Source organism: Accipiter gentilis, chromosome 4, assembly GCF_929443795.1.
Source record: "Accipiter gentilis chromosome 4, bAccGen1.1, whole genome shotgun sequence".
Taxonomy (NCBI): domain Eukaryota; kingdom Metazoa; phylum Chordata; class Aves; order Accipitriformes; family Accipitridae; genus Astur; species Astur gentilis.
This window is the reverse complement of record NC_064883.1, coordinates 28651733-28668816: the sequence shown is the minus strand read 5'-3', so window position 1 is coordinate 28668816 and position 17084 is coordinate 28651733. Positions and strand designations below refer to the sequence as shown.

General features: G+C 35.4%; 1 protein-coding gene across 4 annotated transcripts in view; it reads left to right on the top strand.

The window, feature by feature from the left end:
* Positions 1–17084, top strand: part of ARHGAP21 (Rho GTPase activating protein 21) — a 123906-nt gene that overhangs the window by 70687 nt on the left and 36135 nt on the right. For all 4 annotated transcript variants that reach the window (XM_049799198.1, XM_049799197.1, XM_049799201.1 and 1 more), the window contains 3 exons: positions 2768–2860; positions 6805–6883; positions 12072–12126. In XM_049799198.1, the coding sequence (XP_049655155.1) occupies positions 2768–2860; positions 6805–6883; positions 12072–12126 (227 nt within the window). The remainder of the gene's footprint in view (positions 1–2767; positions 2861–6804; positions 6884–12071; positions 12127–17084) is intronic.

Below are 17084 nucleotides of genomic sequence, written 5' to 3'. Positions count from 1 at the left end.
ATTAGCTGTGAAAACCTGAAGTGATTGCCCGTACTGTTGAAGAACCTCTGAGTGTAGCTGACAGAAATCAGATGTTCAGGGAAGCTTTCAGTCTCTGGTCTCCATAAACTGGTACAGTTTTCCCCTCTAACTCAGATATGGTTAAAGGTGTTCTGTGTTGGATATTGAATGGGAGTAACCTTATCTGCTTGATCTCTTGCTTTGTACGTTCAGGTACGGCCAAGGCATAAAGTAGTAGTAGGCCACTAACATTTTTTTGATGAGCATTTTATAAAGGAAGCTGAGGTAGCCCCTTGGTGTTCAGTTACAAGTATCGGGTATTAAGTGTTATATATTAAATGTGCCATGGAAGCTGCATTATTTTGATTTGTGTTGTCGCTTTTTGGATTGTATATCACTTCAGTAAAAGATTAAGTGGCAACACTGGGAAGGATGTTTGGTGGTCCTATAAAAGGTCATATTTTAACTTCACTTTTGTAAGTGGTTGAAGCAACTTTTTTTTTCATGGCATCTGGGTAAATTATTCTTGGAGCTTGTCAAAACTTGCTGAAATGTTACTGCCTCTTAAAGGACAGGACCTATCATGTGTTCAGTGTCTATTTAAATCAGCAGATTAAAAATGACAGATACTAGCTTTGTTTCACAAAGAGCATTTTGTATGTCTGGTAGCTATGTCCTGCTAATCAAATTTTAAAGTATTTGGGGACTGAGCTGCCAGCTGGAGTTTCTTGATTTATAATTCAGTTGCTTTGTATATAGTAGTTATCTGATTCTATCAAATCAATTTTTTGATTATTCTTTACCAATCTGGAGTTATTATGAGAAGGCCATTTAGAGCCATATGAGTCAGCCATTTTGTTCAGCTGTTTTGTGGTAAAATGGCAGGACACTGGGGGGGTTTGCAGAATGAAGGCATAAGGCTAAAACTTGTATTTGAAAAGCATGAATCAGTCAGAGGGAAGTCTAGTTTTGTGCAATTCATTAGAATTCTTCAAATAATTCTTCAAATAATAAGCTTTTCCCATATGGAAACTGAACCAAAAAAAGGGTAAGGGTGGGGGCCTTATTTATATTCAATAAATAATGCTGTGGCTTAGTAAGCATGGCCAGGTAGGATATTTAAAGCTGTGGCAAAAATACGTCCAAAAGCAGTGCCATTTGTGCCCAAGTCAAAGATTAATCACTGAAGAAGTGATGAGAACCTAACACTGCAGTTTCAAGGAGTGTTTCTTTTATCAGCAGTGCCAGTTTCAAGCAATCCCTTTATTCTCTCCTGCTGTTCCTTCTTTTTCTGCAGTTTATGCCACCTTCTCTACTATGCCTGGTTTTCCTGGTAAACTGGAACCCAGACCCTGCTTATTTTCAGTCCATGTCAGTTCCCTGGGCTGGCTCATCATGTAGCCTCCAAAGGGTAGCATTTCCCCAGCTGAGTGTGTGGTACAGGGGTAGTAACTGGTGATAGGAGCTGGGAGGGACCAAGGCTATTAAAGCCACCGCTGGCACCATAAAAGCTTGTCTGGTTGTAACCTTTGAGGTTCCGCTGCCAGTTCTGTGATTGCTCATGTTTTGCACCAGGTGGACAGGGGTGTTAGGAGAGGCCGCTAACACTGTAGAACAATTAAGTTCAGTGCAGTCTTCTGGCGGACTGGAAATAAAATTTCAAATTTTATTTTTGGGTGGGTTTTTTGTTTATTTTTGGGGGAATTTTTTTAAATTTTCTTTTTAGCTCACTGGCATAGAAGTTACACTAGTGAAGCTGTGTAGAGGCTGTAAAATGGTTTACTCCAGCTACATACAGATGTAGCTCAGGACAGGATGGCTGTATTCTAGCCTGCAGTATAACTGTGGAGATTTTTGTCTTGCAGTTTTCTTTGTGTTGGGGTTTTGTTTGTTTGGTTTTGTTTGTTTGTCTTTTGTTTTACTGCCATCCCGTCCCCCGTCCCACACCCCCTCGATGTTCGGAAGCAGTGGGTACTTCAACTAAGAATTACTTAGATTTGGTGTCATGCATGTAAAAGCACAAAGTACCTTTGTTTCTGGAAGCATAGAAATTAAGTGCGTACTGAGAAGGCAAGAAGGTGTTATGTTTTCTAACTACTGTAGATTAACTTCTACATTGTGTATATATGGATATGTACAGCACATGCAAACGTTATAATTTATTCTGAATTATGCATTTTCTTTTGACTTTTGATAAATCTTCAAGAAAACTTTAGACTTCATCTTGAAACTTTCATCTGAAAAACAGTTAGAAAATCAGTTTTATAGTTCCATGAGGACTATAAATCAATGTTACGGTTTTTTCCTTCTAAGGAATGATTTTAAAATTTTATTTTTCAGTTTGCACTACTAATTCTTACTCAGTTTGTCTGGCTTTATCTTATGCCAGATAGCAATCTAGGAGAGGAAGGGATAATTCTTAATGAACAGTGTAGGCATCAGCATGAGGATGATGTAGGAATGAAATGAACTTGAAAAATACCATGTACTGGGACATAGTTGCAAGTTCTAAGTTTGAGATACATCTCTCTTCCCAACCCCCTCCCCTTTCTTTATTCCCCAGACACCTAAAAGATCTTTAGTGTAGCTAAAGAAAATGCTGTCTTTAGGACTCCTAGTCTCTCTTCCTTCCCTTACCACAAATTGAACTTGAGTATTTAATGTAATGATGAACGTGGCAGGATTACATTTCAAAATAATTCTTAAAGTAAGAACATTGTATTGCAGTATAATTAAATGCTATTAAGAAATATTCTTTCTTCCTCAGGAAAACAAAGAAATAGACTGGAGCCAATGGATACCATATTTGTTAAACAAGTTAAAGAGGGTGGACCTGCTTTTGAAGCTGGACTGTGCACAGGTACTGTTCTTCTATAATACTGATAGCGTGTTTGTGTATGTGATGTAAAATATATATGATTTAAGCTTCTACATATAGTCTATCTTCCATTTAAAACTTGTTCTTTCCTTTGGAAGTTTGAAACCTTTCTTTTAAATAGTCCCCTAGTGTTTTTCATATCAAAAGCACTGCTGTGTTCTCTCAGGAAGTGCTATACAAAATACATTAAGGCATTAAAGTCTTTTTGGTTTATTATCTTTAGAAAAGAACAAGTATATGATAAAAATAGGTGAGGAAAATGACACCTGTAAGCTCCTATTTCTTTTGCTTTCTGACAAATTGGTAATCTCAAAACACTCAGGTTTTTGTCCTTTAAACTAAGTTATTCTACCTCCTTTAAATGAAATGGGAGCAATCCAAGTCTCTCTCATCTTATCAAATTTTGTTCAGTTGTTTGATTTAATCAAACTGGAGAGAAGAAAACATATTTTCTGTGAAGTGCCAGGTACTTTGTCACACCTTTACTTAAGGGTCGAAGGAAAAAGAAAAGCTATGTTAGAATGGGAAGTCTTACGAGTGATAAAACAGTAAGTTACATAGATGGATACCACTACAAACGCAGGTTTCTGTTCTTAAAAAAAATATGGCAAAACTTATGTTCTATAAAAAGATTGTGTTTGTGTCGATATTGGGATGTTGATGTTTTCTTCTGAAAACAGTTATGTACATGCATTCAACTGGAATAGAATAATTTTTGTATGTTTCTTCCTAAAGAAAAACAAAGATTCTAGGATGATCAGCAATTTAAAAACAGTACTAGATCCTACTTGTACAGCATAAAGCATTTTTCTTTAACTTCTCCTTAAGTAGTTATTTAGGGAAGGGCTACTTTGGCATTATTTTAATGCTATTGTATAAAGAAATGTTTTGGCTTGATAAAGTGCAGCATATGTTGAAGCTGTACAGAGGAGCCATGTTAATGTCTACTCTGTTCAGTGTTTGCCAAATTGAAAGATGAAATCTTCAGAGAATATTTTATTTTTAGACATAGAAGAGATTTTTTAGGAGCCCAGAATATAGAACAGAAAATAAATGAGAAAATACATTTTTTTAAATTACCAGAATATTATTCTTAAACACACTGTTGATACCAGTTATATCTTATTAGGTCATGCCACTATTTCTTGTTTAAATTCTGGGGTGAAATATATTACTATATCTCTATCTTGAAATTATATTATAAACACTCAGAGATTGATCAGCCAGGTAGGTTGCTTAACCTCTGATAGAGACAATGTATACATTTCTTATTTTTTGTAGAATAAACTGGGTTTTGTGGGTTGGTGGTTTTGTGTTTTTTTTTTTTTAAATTCAACTTGGCTTTGTTTCATGGTCACGCTAATGGAAAGAAAATACTCGAAAATCTCGTATGAGTTTAGGTGGCTATGTTTGTCAATTCTTATTTCACTGGTGCAGGGTCCTTTGTAATACTGAAAATCTCAACACAAGCTTCATTACACAGAATCAGTGAGCTCTGTTTCAGGAGCTTATCTGGCTGCTACTTACTGGAAAGCTTGCAATACTCTTGCAAATTTGAGGAATAGGTTAAAATGTCTGAAACGTAAGACAGTTCATTCCAAGTATATATGAATACTCCTGTAAGATTATCTTTTGTAGAGTTAGATCATACTTCCCATATTTAACTTCTGAGGCATTTCATTAAAAAAGAACATATCTGTGAGTTCCAAACATAAATGTTAGAAAAATTGAAATACAGACAGCCAAAACAAATCCACGTTTCCCATGTCTTGATCTTCATGCTGCCATTTATGTATATGCAAGAATATAAAGAACTAAAATATGTGTGCAAAGGCAGATGGTTTAAGTGCATTCAGCTTAATTTCTAGTTCAATCAAAGATACTTAATGGGCCACCAGATTGATAGAGAGCTATTAGAAAAAGCCTTCATGCTTCTATATCCTTTTTTTGCGCTACAGGCACTGCCCTCCCCCTTTATATGTACCTGAAAATGAGCAAAGTTGTATTTTGCAGTTGCTCACACCCACTTCTTTCATGTAACCAGTTCTGCAGTGTGTCCCACCTGAGGTTTTTGGCAGGTTCATTGGATGCATTCTTCAAGTAGACTTGTTTCACTGCTATGTATAACCTAGTCCGTTTCTTTGAAAAATAAAAACTGGGAAAGAATAGATAAGATGATATGACTTACTTTAAAAATATTACAGTTCTTAGTGGGAATACTGAGTAAAGATCTACATCTGTGCACAAGTTCTGAAACAGCCTGGAAAAAAGCTAGTTTTAAGTTCCAGAGTAGGATCTGGTGTGTTCATAGGAAGTCTTGCCATACAACCTAGCAGGACAGGGTTCACAGCTTGTAAATGAAGAACGTTTTTTGACACAAACTATAGTATTTCTTTTTCCTGCAGCTTTCTGAAAGGATTGATATTGGTGTGATACTGAGCATTTCAAAATTAACTTTGTTTTCAGGAAAGTCCAGTTTCTCAGCCTAATTACTTAAGTTGTGTGTAGGCAAAAGTGGGATTGGTTTGCCATCCATTGCAGGTGCCTATCAGTCATGTGGATTGCTAGCAGCCATTAAATGTTGCCACCAACCTTTCTTTCATTGCTTAGGAAGCAAGAGACAAAACTCTGAGAGCTCTTTCAGGTGAGGAGAAGGGTGATAACCAGCTGTTAAAAGGACATACATAAACTTGAAAATCTCTCGCAAATTTATTTGCATGATGTTACCTTGTGTGTGCAGGCCAAATTAAAAACAGTCAGCAGACCCATGTGGTTTGGTAAGTCTGGAAATCTGGGGTCCATATAGGGAACCTCCACGGAGCACGAGCATTTAGAGCATTATTGCCACCAAGTCAGGCTGAGTATACAGAGTGAGCAGCTTTTTCCTTGTTTTGATTTGGTCATGCCAGAAACACAAAAAAGGACTTTCAGTTTCTAAAGCAGTGTTGAAAAAGCCATTCTGTTTGGCTCACTTTGCATGAGTCCTTCCTTTCAGTTCTTCTTTCTCCAGCGGCTTTCCAAAGTTCCCTACCTGTAATCTCTTAGACCATTTTCTCCTCATTAGTAAATTCAAGATAGGTTTCTGCTCTTCTGATCAGAGATGTCGTAAATACCATTTTTGGCAAAGGAATGGGATGGGGTTTTCATTAAAGCTGAAAATAGCTCCACGTTATATATTTGTCACTTTATGAGAGTATATGGAGCTCTTAATGAGGAAGGTGCAACAAACTATTTGGAGAAATTTGATAAAAGTGATGTTAGGTCTAAAGATTTATCTATATGGATAAGAAATAACCCATTATGCTGTCCAGGATGCATTGAAGAGATGCTAATGTCTTGGAAACAACCCAGATTATTCTGATGGAGGAGGAAACTGGAGCCTTTCGAAATACTTGTTCTTTATTTCTCAGAAGGAAGAAGTACAAAATTGCAGTATTTGCTGCTGTTAAAGGGGATGTGTACAGCAAAACCTGGCAGCATTCTGACTTAAAGTTTGGTTTTGTTTGAGGTTAAGTGCTGGAATGCAATGTCTACCTAAAATTTGCTTAAGAATTGGGCAGAGTTCTCAGTCTGTGTTACCATATATCAAAAGCTTTATTTTGAATATGGGATACTTAAGTGAGCCTCTGGTGTAGCTTACACCTGCTTGTGGTTTTCTTTCTGTGAGTTTCTAGGTGATTCATTTGGAAGCTTAGAATAAGATACAACATCTGAAAATGTTCGGAGAAAAGAGTAGAACTTGGCATCCTGTATATCGTTACATGTAGCTGTATTGTGCATCTTTTTTTTTCTTTTTTTCATTTTAAAGAAGGCTAACTTTGAATTTAACATATTGGTGATCTTGATTATTGTGGGGTACAGAAGGACAAAATAAAATGATCAAAAAAAAGTCTAGACAAATTAAGGTATAACTTTTCTCTTTACAGGTGACAGAATTATAAAAGTCAATGGAGAAAGTGTTATTGGGAAGACATATTCTCAAGTTATTGCTTTAATACAGAACAGGTAAGATACTAGTATTTAATTACGTGCCACAATTACTTTTTATATACTAAGCAGGAAATGACCACTTACGGTGGTTCTGAAGAAGTCGTCATATTTTTAAATTTTCCTTAATACACACTCAGTTTTACTATTTCTGCTTTCGTGTATTTACCGAATGTTGAGAAAGGTTTGAAAATGTGTGTGCTGAATTGTACCACAGTCCCTTCACGTCAGTGCTTGTCCCTCGTTAGCAAATCACACTGAGTGTTATAGAGGAAGGTTGTCTGAACTTAAAATAGGCAGATTAGGTATACGTACAGCACACATATATGTGTCAATTTAAAAAGCAAACCAGAAAAATCTGCCTTGCTTATGAGATCTGATAACTAGAAATCAGTGTATCTGGTAAAGGAAAAATTTTATGATAGTGCACACCTGCAAAACATCTGCAGTACGTCTTGGCTTTCCTCTATTTTGCAGCAAGTTTAAGAACCTTGCACAGAGTTGAGGAAATGATAATATTTACTGCTCCTGCAACTCAGAAGGGCTTGTTAAATCATGTCCATACATGAATCTAGATACTTGTTTTCACATCTCATATCTGCCTCCATTTTTACAGTTTTCTTGGTGTCAATTTCTGTCCTAATAGCAACAAGTTTCCAATATAATAATGAGTTATGTGGAAAAAAGATGTTACGAGCAGCATGGAATAATGTTTTCCAAATACATCTCACATGTCACATTCTATTTTTAGTGAATCTTCACTCATTAAGACTTAGTAATGCTTACAGTTAGAAGTAGGAAAAATAAGATCCTGATCTTCCTATTTCAGTGCAGTCTTTCTTCAAGGTTTCATTTAAAATACATACATCCCAGGTGCTTGCCTTTTTGTTTTTGTTTTTGGGTTTTTTTTTGGTTTTTTTTTTTTTTTGAACAACAAAACTGTGTTCAAAGGTATGACAGGCAAGCATTTTGTGTCAGTACTTTCTATACAAGAGCTGTAAGGATGGAATCTATCTTTTCTTGATGGAATCTAGCTTTTTTTATAGCCTTTACTGGAGATAACACAAGCCATGTATCTTTTTTTTATCTTGTATTTGTACAGACAGCAATATTGTACAATAGCATATGCCCAAGACACAGGACATTAGATCCCCAACAGGTACATCAGTCAATTAAATCTCTTATCTTAATGCAAAAAAGAGACCAATCACATTTTCCAGTAGCCTACGCAGTCAGAGGTTCTTAACTCTAGGTCTGCCTGTGAATAAAGTTTTATTTTCAGCCCTGTGAGTGTAGGGTAGTGAACTCTCCCAGCAGTATGCAACCTCAGTCCACTGTGGATAAACCAGGGACACCTGAACAAGGCCTCATCAGTGATTATCTAGTGCAGCCAGGAATGGTATAGCGCAATGCTGCATCTGTCCCCCTAATTTCCATGAGTGCAGAGAACATGAAGGGATGCTATTGTTAGTTAAGAGAGGAGAACAATTTGTTGTCTTGAGCCAGATGTGTACATCACAGAAGATCATAACAAAAGGTCATGTGTATCCTTGAGTGGTTTATACAGAAAATATAACCATCGGGAAGTCTGCAGCTGAACCTCTTAAGATAAACAGATAAATATTAGTTCTGATACATAAAGAGAGCTTAGACTCCAGATCAGGTGTATCTTCCTTGTAGCTTACAGGCAATGCTTTTCATGTGACTAAAGAATGAACTCTTAATTCTTTGCTTGAAAACAGTATTTTTGAACTCAGAGCAGTTTGTTCTGCACAGGAAGTATTTTATTTCTTGTGCTGCCATTTCATGGCAAGTAAAATTACTTTATGGTGAATGCTTCTTGCTTTAGCATGGTATTCTTGCATCAACATAGCCATCCTGGGTCAGACTGATGGTCTGTTTATGTCAGTATCCTCTCTGATAATATGCAGTAATGGATTCTTAGGAGAGGGCAGTGAAAATGCTGAAACTGTAGAGTGGTATTTGGTCGGATAGTACTAGCCCGCTTTTCAGAAATCCTTGGTTTAGGAACTTGCTGAACCAAAGGTTTTATCCTCATCACTTCATTTAATAGTTCTTGATAGGTTAGTCTTGCACAAGTTCACTTTTGAATGTACTTAAACTCTTCATGTTAAAAGTACCCGGTGACACAGTTCTTGCTCTGTTTTGTGTCTTAGCTAATCTTTCCTTCAGCACACCTTAGTTTCTTTAGTAGGCTTTGTGCAAGCAACTTGCTGAAAGGCCTTTTGAAAGGCTAGTTTTTCAGTTGAAATCTCCTTTGTTCATGACTACAGTCATTTTCATTTATAGTCTCAGTATGTTATGTGATGGTCTTCTAGACACTTTAATTACTGTATCTTTAATTACTTTCAAACTTATTACTTTGGTCCATTAACAATTTATTCTCATCTGTTTACGTAATCAACTTGGAGAAATGTTGATTACTAATGTAAACTCCGTAAAATATTTATGGTTCTAAATAAAACAAGAAACAGATTCTGATTCCCAACGTCTTTTTCTTTCTTTTACTTTTTTTTTAAATGTGGGGAATTTGAGTGATTAAGTCTATTCCACTTGTTTCTCTTTGCAAATTCTTCTTGGAAGTGTTGGGATTACTCAAAAATGTACAGAGTTTAGCTACTGAATTTATTTCATTAATACAAAATAATGCATCAAAAGATAGTGTTTGTGATTAGTGCTTGAGTTTAATGACCGAGGTAATAAACTTTAAATTTAATTCTCAAAATGTGTAATGTAAGTAATTTTGCATGATAGATACCTGAGAATTCACAATACTGTGTCTAATATATTTGTGTAAACTGCCATTTTCTGTGTGGTGGTTCTTACTAACACTAGTTCATAATTTGCATGCATGTTACATAGTACAATACACCAAAAGTATCTCTTAATACTGTTTGGTTTTGATATGAAAATTGAAAAACATTGAGAGCATTTTACAAAATATGAAGTAGGAAGACCCAAGTTGTCTCCAGGAGGTTCTGCAAGCAAACTGGAATAGAATAGTGAAGTAGTTATTTGAATGGTATATAAAACATTGCTCCTGAATGGAACCCTTTCCTCTTTTGGATGGCTACTAAAAAAGGTGTTAGACTGTGTAAAAGGGTTTAATTGTTTTCTTTAAAAAACAAACAAACAAACAAAAACCAAAAAAACAAAACCAAAAAAACCCAACCGAAACCAAAATGCACAAAATACTTGTGTAAGAGAATAGTTTGTTCTCTGTCAATTATAGTTCCTTCTATAAAAAGTACTTGAAGAGGAGCAATGCAATTTATCATATTTTTTACTTCAAAAGTCTTCATCCTGCAAATAAGTATTGATTGTTTTCAAATGGTAAGTTGCCTAACAGAATTTACACATACATGCTACCCACATGTAGAAATGAAATCTGAACATGTCATTGGAAATGCCGCAAGCTATGGTATCTCTTTCTTATTTTCTTTTTGTTTTACAACTGATAAATAGTTTAATATCCATACAAAGGAGTTTAGGCAAAAGTCAGCTTCTCATAACGCTACTTTTAAAGAATCATTTAAAATAGTTTTGCTGTTTATGCATCCAGTCAAAATGGAAAATGCTATTGTAAGTGCACATTTAAAAAGTCAATACTTCTGTGTTTCTTAAAATTCAATATTCTGAAAAATCCTGAAAAGGCTTTTGAAGTCTTATTTTTTCCTAGCTGTGTGTAGACTTAAAAAGAAAAACCTAAATCTATCATTGCTGATCTTTGGTTTTAAAACTAAAGTAATTTATGCTGCTTGGAGAATGCTTTTTTCCAAAATGAATAATGGTTTAAGACGACTTGTGAAACTGAATACCCTTACTCTGCTATTTTGGAATGCAGCCTTATGTCTGCGGTTGCTAACAAATGGAAAAGGAACCACAAAATAAAAACATTTTTCATATAAGAAAGCATAATAAATCACACATTACATGTTTGAGAAGATGACTTTCCTTTCTGCAGAAATAACAAATGGAGGTCCTTCTCAGTGCTTTTGTGGACTGTTCTGTGTTGCCCTGAAGTTGGTGGCCAGTCTCTGTGCTTGTTTTGTTTTTCTCAGCAAATGCATTGTACTGACCAGTACAGATAAGCTAATTTCTAGTCTGATGTATTCAGTTAGGTTGTATGCTTTTTCTTCTTGTGCTGGTATTAGTCAATCTGTTTACATGTCATAAGAAGAAAGGATATTTAACATGAGATTTCTAAATGTCATAATCTCGTTCATTTTATGTTTTTTGAGCCTAGTTAAAGTAGTCTGTACAAGCAATCTCTTTTGTAGCCCTTCTACTGTACCTGGTCCATCCATTTAATGAACGTGAACATAGTATCTCAGATGAGATAATCAATTCAGCTGTTCTGTATGCAATGTTACAAGGATATACTTCTTTCTTGCTTGTGAAAATATTTCCTTCTGGTAGAAACAAACTGTGGGTTCCTCTGTTTTACAGTATTTCACTCTGGGTAGCTGATAAATTGTACATTTGGTGTCCTGATTTTGCCTGTATTTAAATTACATTGATTGAATTATCTGGATTCCTGGATCTTTATGCTGCTGCTGCTGCTTTTGGTTTCAGCAATTCAGACTGACAAACTCAGCACTTATAAATAGCAAGCGTTTTTCATCCATATTTCAGATGTCATCTGACTGACTAAATATGTCTTAAGTTGATTCTGCTAGGAGATGATTGGAGCAGAAAGGTGTAAGTCAGTGCTTGCCTTGATATTGCCCCACTTTTCACATGATGATGTGGTTATGACATTTCCCCAGCAATTTTAAAGAGTGCTAACAGACTTTAGTTTTAAATGGAAAAAAGAGAGAAGTTTTAACTTGTGTTCACACATTTGCCACCTTGTTTTGTCTGAGAAGCTAGAAACTAAAGTACCTTAGGACTTGGCGGGGGGGGGGGGAACAAAACTGACAAAAACAGTGTGTTAGCTTAATGCACTGGTTTTGCTGAGAACACAGATGTACCCTTCAGTCAGATTTCTGTTCTACTTTTATTTGCTAAGGCTCTAATGGAAATCAGTGTTTATTTCTGTTGTGTAGAGTAATTTGACAAAATAGCTGAGCGTGGGAGTTTTTGAAGGGTTTTGGTCTATGGAAGTTAATGGATCATCTTTGTAACAAGAATTGAAAATCTCTTCCAAAAGTTCATGTGTGGTGTTTTTTTCTATTTGTTTCAGTGACAGCATATTGGAACTTAGTGTTATGCCAAAAGATGAGGACATCCTTCAATTGGTATGTTTATGAAGCTTGTATTCAGACAGTATGTTGACTAAAGAAAAATGTCTTGCTGTTGGTTACAAAGTCTTTGAACTGTGCTACCAGCAAATAAACTTTTAACATTTATCTCTGTCACTCCTTAGATATTTTTCTACTTGCTTGCCATCCCTGACATTTCAGAGGAATCCAAATATAGGCGAGAATACCTTCTTCTAAAAAAAAAAATAATCTTAGAGTAGTGTTTGTATTTTTATTATATTTTGGATTAGTTTCCTTATGTTACAATTTATGAATTGGATTGCTTTCTTTAACTAGCTTGTCTAGGGAAGTTGGGAATCATTACTAAATTTGAATTTAAAAACTAGCATATGGTGCTTAAAATGAGCTTTTGTTAATAACTCATTAATTGTCAGTGGATTTCCAGGAAAGGAGCAAGGTGATAAATGTGCTGAAGGTTATTACTGAATTTTTTAATTGTAACTGCTATAAATATTTTGTTACAGTAGTGCCTATATGTTCTTAATTTGAACTGAGGTCCTGCATATATAGTGACATAATTCATCTCCCATTTAGTGTCTCTTAAGTCCAGAAGAGGTATGAATAAAATATGATATGTAAGTGTGTATTGTGAAGAATTAGAAAAACACCTAATGTATTGGTATACTCTAGCTTTAATTGGAACTAGAGGAAAGGAGAAAACAACAAGCAGGGTAGACTTCCTGCTTAGTAGTTGGAAAATTTTATTTTCTAATCCACACAGAAATAGCAAGACTTGACTTTAACAGTTAAGAAAAACCTGTAGGTTTCGGTAGCTGTTTTCCAGTATTAAAGGACAAATTAATGGGTAAAGAGAAAAAACCCAAGAAACTGTTTTCAGCTGAAGGTGAAGTTAGAGGCTAACATAGGAACTCAGCCAGTTAGGCCAACAAACCAGGATTGTTAGAATAGAAGTGATATTTTGAGAACATTTGATAAAGAAGTATTTCAGTAATACAGCACAGAAAATGTTGGGGGCAGGATATGAGTTTTGATTGCATGAATAATTTCTTTTTCTTTTTTTTTTTTTTTAATTGGAACTGTAATTATGTAGAAATGCAGGAATACTTATAATTTTTAAATTATCTGAATGGCTATATCATCTAATGCAGTCTTGTAGTCATAACAGTCTAAGGATCTGGGCAAGGCAAGATTTCTAGGTTTAAAGTTAAACCTTGTATTTGGCTGAAGGAGAAGCTCTTAGGCACATCTTCCTTCTGCTGATGAAACATGAAGTGCAAGCTTCAGGTGAAGTATAGATGAAAAACAATTGATTGCAATTTAACTTGTTAATCAACGAGTGAAATAATGGGGACAGAGGAAGACAGACAGACAATTGATGCCTTTGGGCTAGAGAAGGATATTAATAAAATAAGGTCATCCTCCTGGAGAAGGTTGAGAGGTAAAGGAAAGAGAAAAAATATCTGCTTGTGGGAGTTCCAGAAAAAAAACGGAGACGTGTGGGAATAATTTCCAGGTGTCACTAAAAAAAAAAAGTTTCTTTTGAGTTGTAAGATGAGGTAGAGCTGTGAATTTTGTATGCAAGGCTCCTCTTCTGAAGATAGAACAAGGATTAGGTTTGAGAGGTGGAGTCGTCATTTTGCTAAAAGTGCTTTGCGTTGCCTCTATAGCTTGTATGAGTTCCTTCTAACCATCGTTTGCTGTTGAATTGTGTTGGTACATGAATATGATACAGCATGGAGGAGTTCATGCTCCTGTTTACTATGGTGCTTTTGTTTGGGTCTAAGTGAGCTTGTCTTGAGGACTATCAGTTCCACATAGCATCTTCCAGAGAAAAGCCATGAAGAGACTTGTTTTCTGAAGTCCACAAGACTGAGCATTGCATGTACTCAGGCAATTTTTCCTACTGGAAAAGACTTCTGATAGCTGCAGTTTGTTCATGCAGTTCTGTCATAGTCTGCATTTTACTATGTATGTTTTCAGGTGTTAGTACTTTGATGGCAGAGTTGCAACATGTGACGATACAGATAATAAAAATGAATTGCATCATACAACAGAAGTCACCAGTTATGGCCTGTAGTTTTCTCCCTTTTAGACAACCACAGAGGAGGAAAAATCTTACTGCTTCTAAAATAACAATTAGCAGTCTTTTGAGACACAGTGCACCACTATGTAACTTCAGTCAAATGAAAAATCTGTGCAATTCCTCTGAAGATGGTGATGATTAATCTTCAGCCTTCAGATATTAGGATCTACCATTCTCATGACAAGATTTGGTGGAGAACTTTGCTCTACTCAAATGAATACTCATGTTTGAAATATTTTCAGAGCAACAGCATAGAATGTTATTCCTTTCACTCCCTGTAAAAAGACAGTAAATTTTTGTTTTCAGCTGAGAAACTGCATACTTTTTTGTTTGGGGTTTTTTTTTCTGTTTTTATCTTTGTGATTAATGCTGTGGATCTTGTCTAAAGAAAATATAAACCTCAGCGCGAATTCCCTGAATGAAATACAGCTCATATAAGTAAGTGATAACAATAATCTCTGTAGTGGTAGTGTCAGTATAAGTGCAAAGTGAACAATAAATGGTAAGGTACAGTGCCCTTAGATGAAAAACTTACACTTTTGTCACTGAAGTTGTGTTACGTAAGTTACTATAGTATGTTAAAGAATTTAGTTGTTCTCTTCGACATGTATTTCATAAATTTCACTGTAAATATCTTCAGATGGTATCACTTGTAAACTGTTGATGTTAAATACTGGTATGCTGTAAAAATAGAAGAACTCGAAGCACTACTGGATATTGTAGTAGGAGATAATGAAAGGTTTATTTAGTGCAATGAAAAGTAGTTTCATTATATAGAGAAATTATGCTGATTGTGGTAAGTTTTATAGTACTTGGCAGTCTACTCCATGAGTTGATGACTGATTGCTAGGTTAACTACATAAAGAACACAATCGCTTGTTTCTATCCTTAGTTTGCTATTTATAAACCTTGAATTTAGTCTTCAGAAATACCCATATGTGTCTGAACCTCTTGGTATATTAAATTTCCTGAAAACAGGGCTTTAAATCCGTTCATCAGTAGTAACAATGAATTGGTCCAATCCACAGGTAATCGCCTTCTGTGGCATGTGCACACTGCTTGCTTAGAAGGGAATTATGTGTGAAATCCTGCCTTTAGTGAAGTCAGTCATGTTTGTTCACTGGTGTGATCTTGTAAATGTCTCTTTGGAGATGGGGGAAAGGATATTTAAAACATCTCTATCCATGATAGAAACTTGAACTCTTGACAACTACAAATGTGCTGTTTTTTTCACGCTCCTCCTCAAATTTGAGATTAGTTTACTTAAAATAATCTCTTTTGATGATTTTGAACCATTTGTAGGTATGTAGCCATTTTGAGACCAGGAGGAAGAGGAGGAGGATTATTATTACTATATTATACTCTCTTCAGTGTTTCAAATTTGAGGTATCTTTATACAATTTCTGTAGCATTCTCAACCTTTTTTGACAGAATTTTGGCATCTTGTAGGTTTTAGTACCACTGACTTCATATGAATGGAAAGACACATTTAGGTCGACTACAAATAGTTCCTTTTCTCAAGTGTATTTAATGGAATTGTTGCTGTTTTGTAGCCTTTGGATAACAAATTTAATACTAAAAAGTTGCTCAAATTGTGACGCTTTCAGTCATTCAAAAGCTTTTTGTGCTACACAGAAAATACTGAATGTAAAGGTGGTCCCTAGAGAGAAAATTGAAATAGCTAAGTCCACTTAACAGGTCAGCCTTATTTTGACTCTTGTCAATAGACTTTGTAGTGTCTAACATGTATGTGTTAGGGTGTCCTTAGTATACAGGATTTTTGGGCCATTTTTTCGAGGTATGTTCATGTTGTAATTTGCTTGTTTGCTAACCGTTCCTTGTGTATGTAAAGAATAATACAGTTAGCAAGTCACTGTATTTCTAAGTATCAGGCACTTGAAGAATATCACTCTTAAAAATTGCATCTTTAATATGATCTACATTGGAGCTGTTCATTTGGAAGGTTATTTGTAATGTAGCATATTAATGTTTATATATAGGGTTTATTAATGTAAATATGTGTAGATACTAATTTGTAAATATGTGTATCTACTTTGCGTATGTGTGTATAAACACACACGCTATAGGTACGTTATCCTGATTTTGCATGTTTCATTTTCTGGTACTTCCCTCACTACCTGCTCAAAAGTTCATCTTTCTCAACTTTTATCCTACCTCCAACAGTTGCAATTCAAATAAAGTTTAAAAAATCATTTCATCATAAGAATTGCCCCAAAAGGTAGCAGGTTACTTCTAGTCCTAGGTGTTGTCACCATTAAGTTTTAGTAGCATACAGATCTGTTGAAACATGCTTTAGCGTTCCAGAAAGATCTCTGTAGTTCCATTTACAAAAAGACTTTATTTGGTATTCTGTGAATAATGGTAAATGTGGAAATGAAAGGGGGCTGTTTACTACTGCATGTTTTTGATATGCTTAGTTCCCTCTTGCATATCTTTTAACTTACATCTTAATCTGTCCTTAAAATTACAGACCATTGAAACTGCCTATTGATAACTGAAAGTTGACCACACTTGAACAGAAATGTTTCTTTTGTCATAGATATAAGCTCCAGTAACCTCATGCCTCTGACTACAGGTCTGCCCACAGTCAACTTTTAACAATATTGTCTTGGGGTTTTTTTTCCTGAGACCATCCAGTTACATCAGACCTACTGGAGCAGCATGGCCGTTTCATTGGCAAACTGTGAAATATTTTCATTTGCTTTTCTTTTAATAAATAGAGATATTTTCATAAGTAGCTGTATTCAGCCCAGAGTCTTGGAGCATTTGTTTACTTTTGGATCTTGTACTGATGCAGTTACTAATGTGTGCAGAGGTTAATATTAAAGCTCTGGCAACAAGTACAATGGAAGGAGGGGTGTGGTATGAA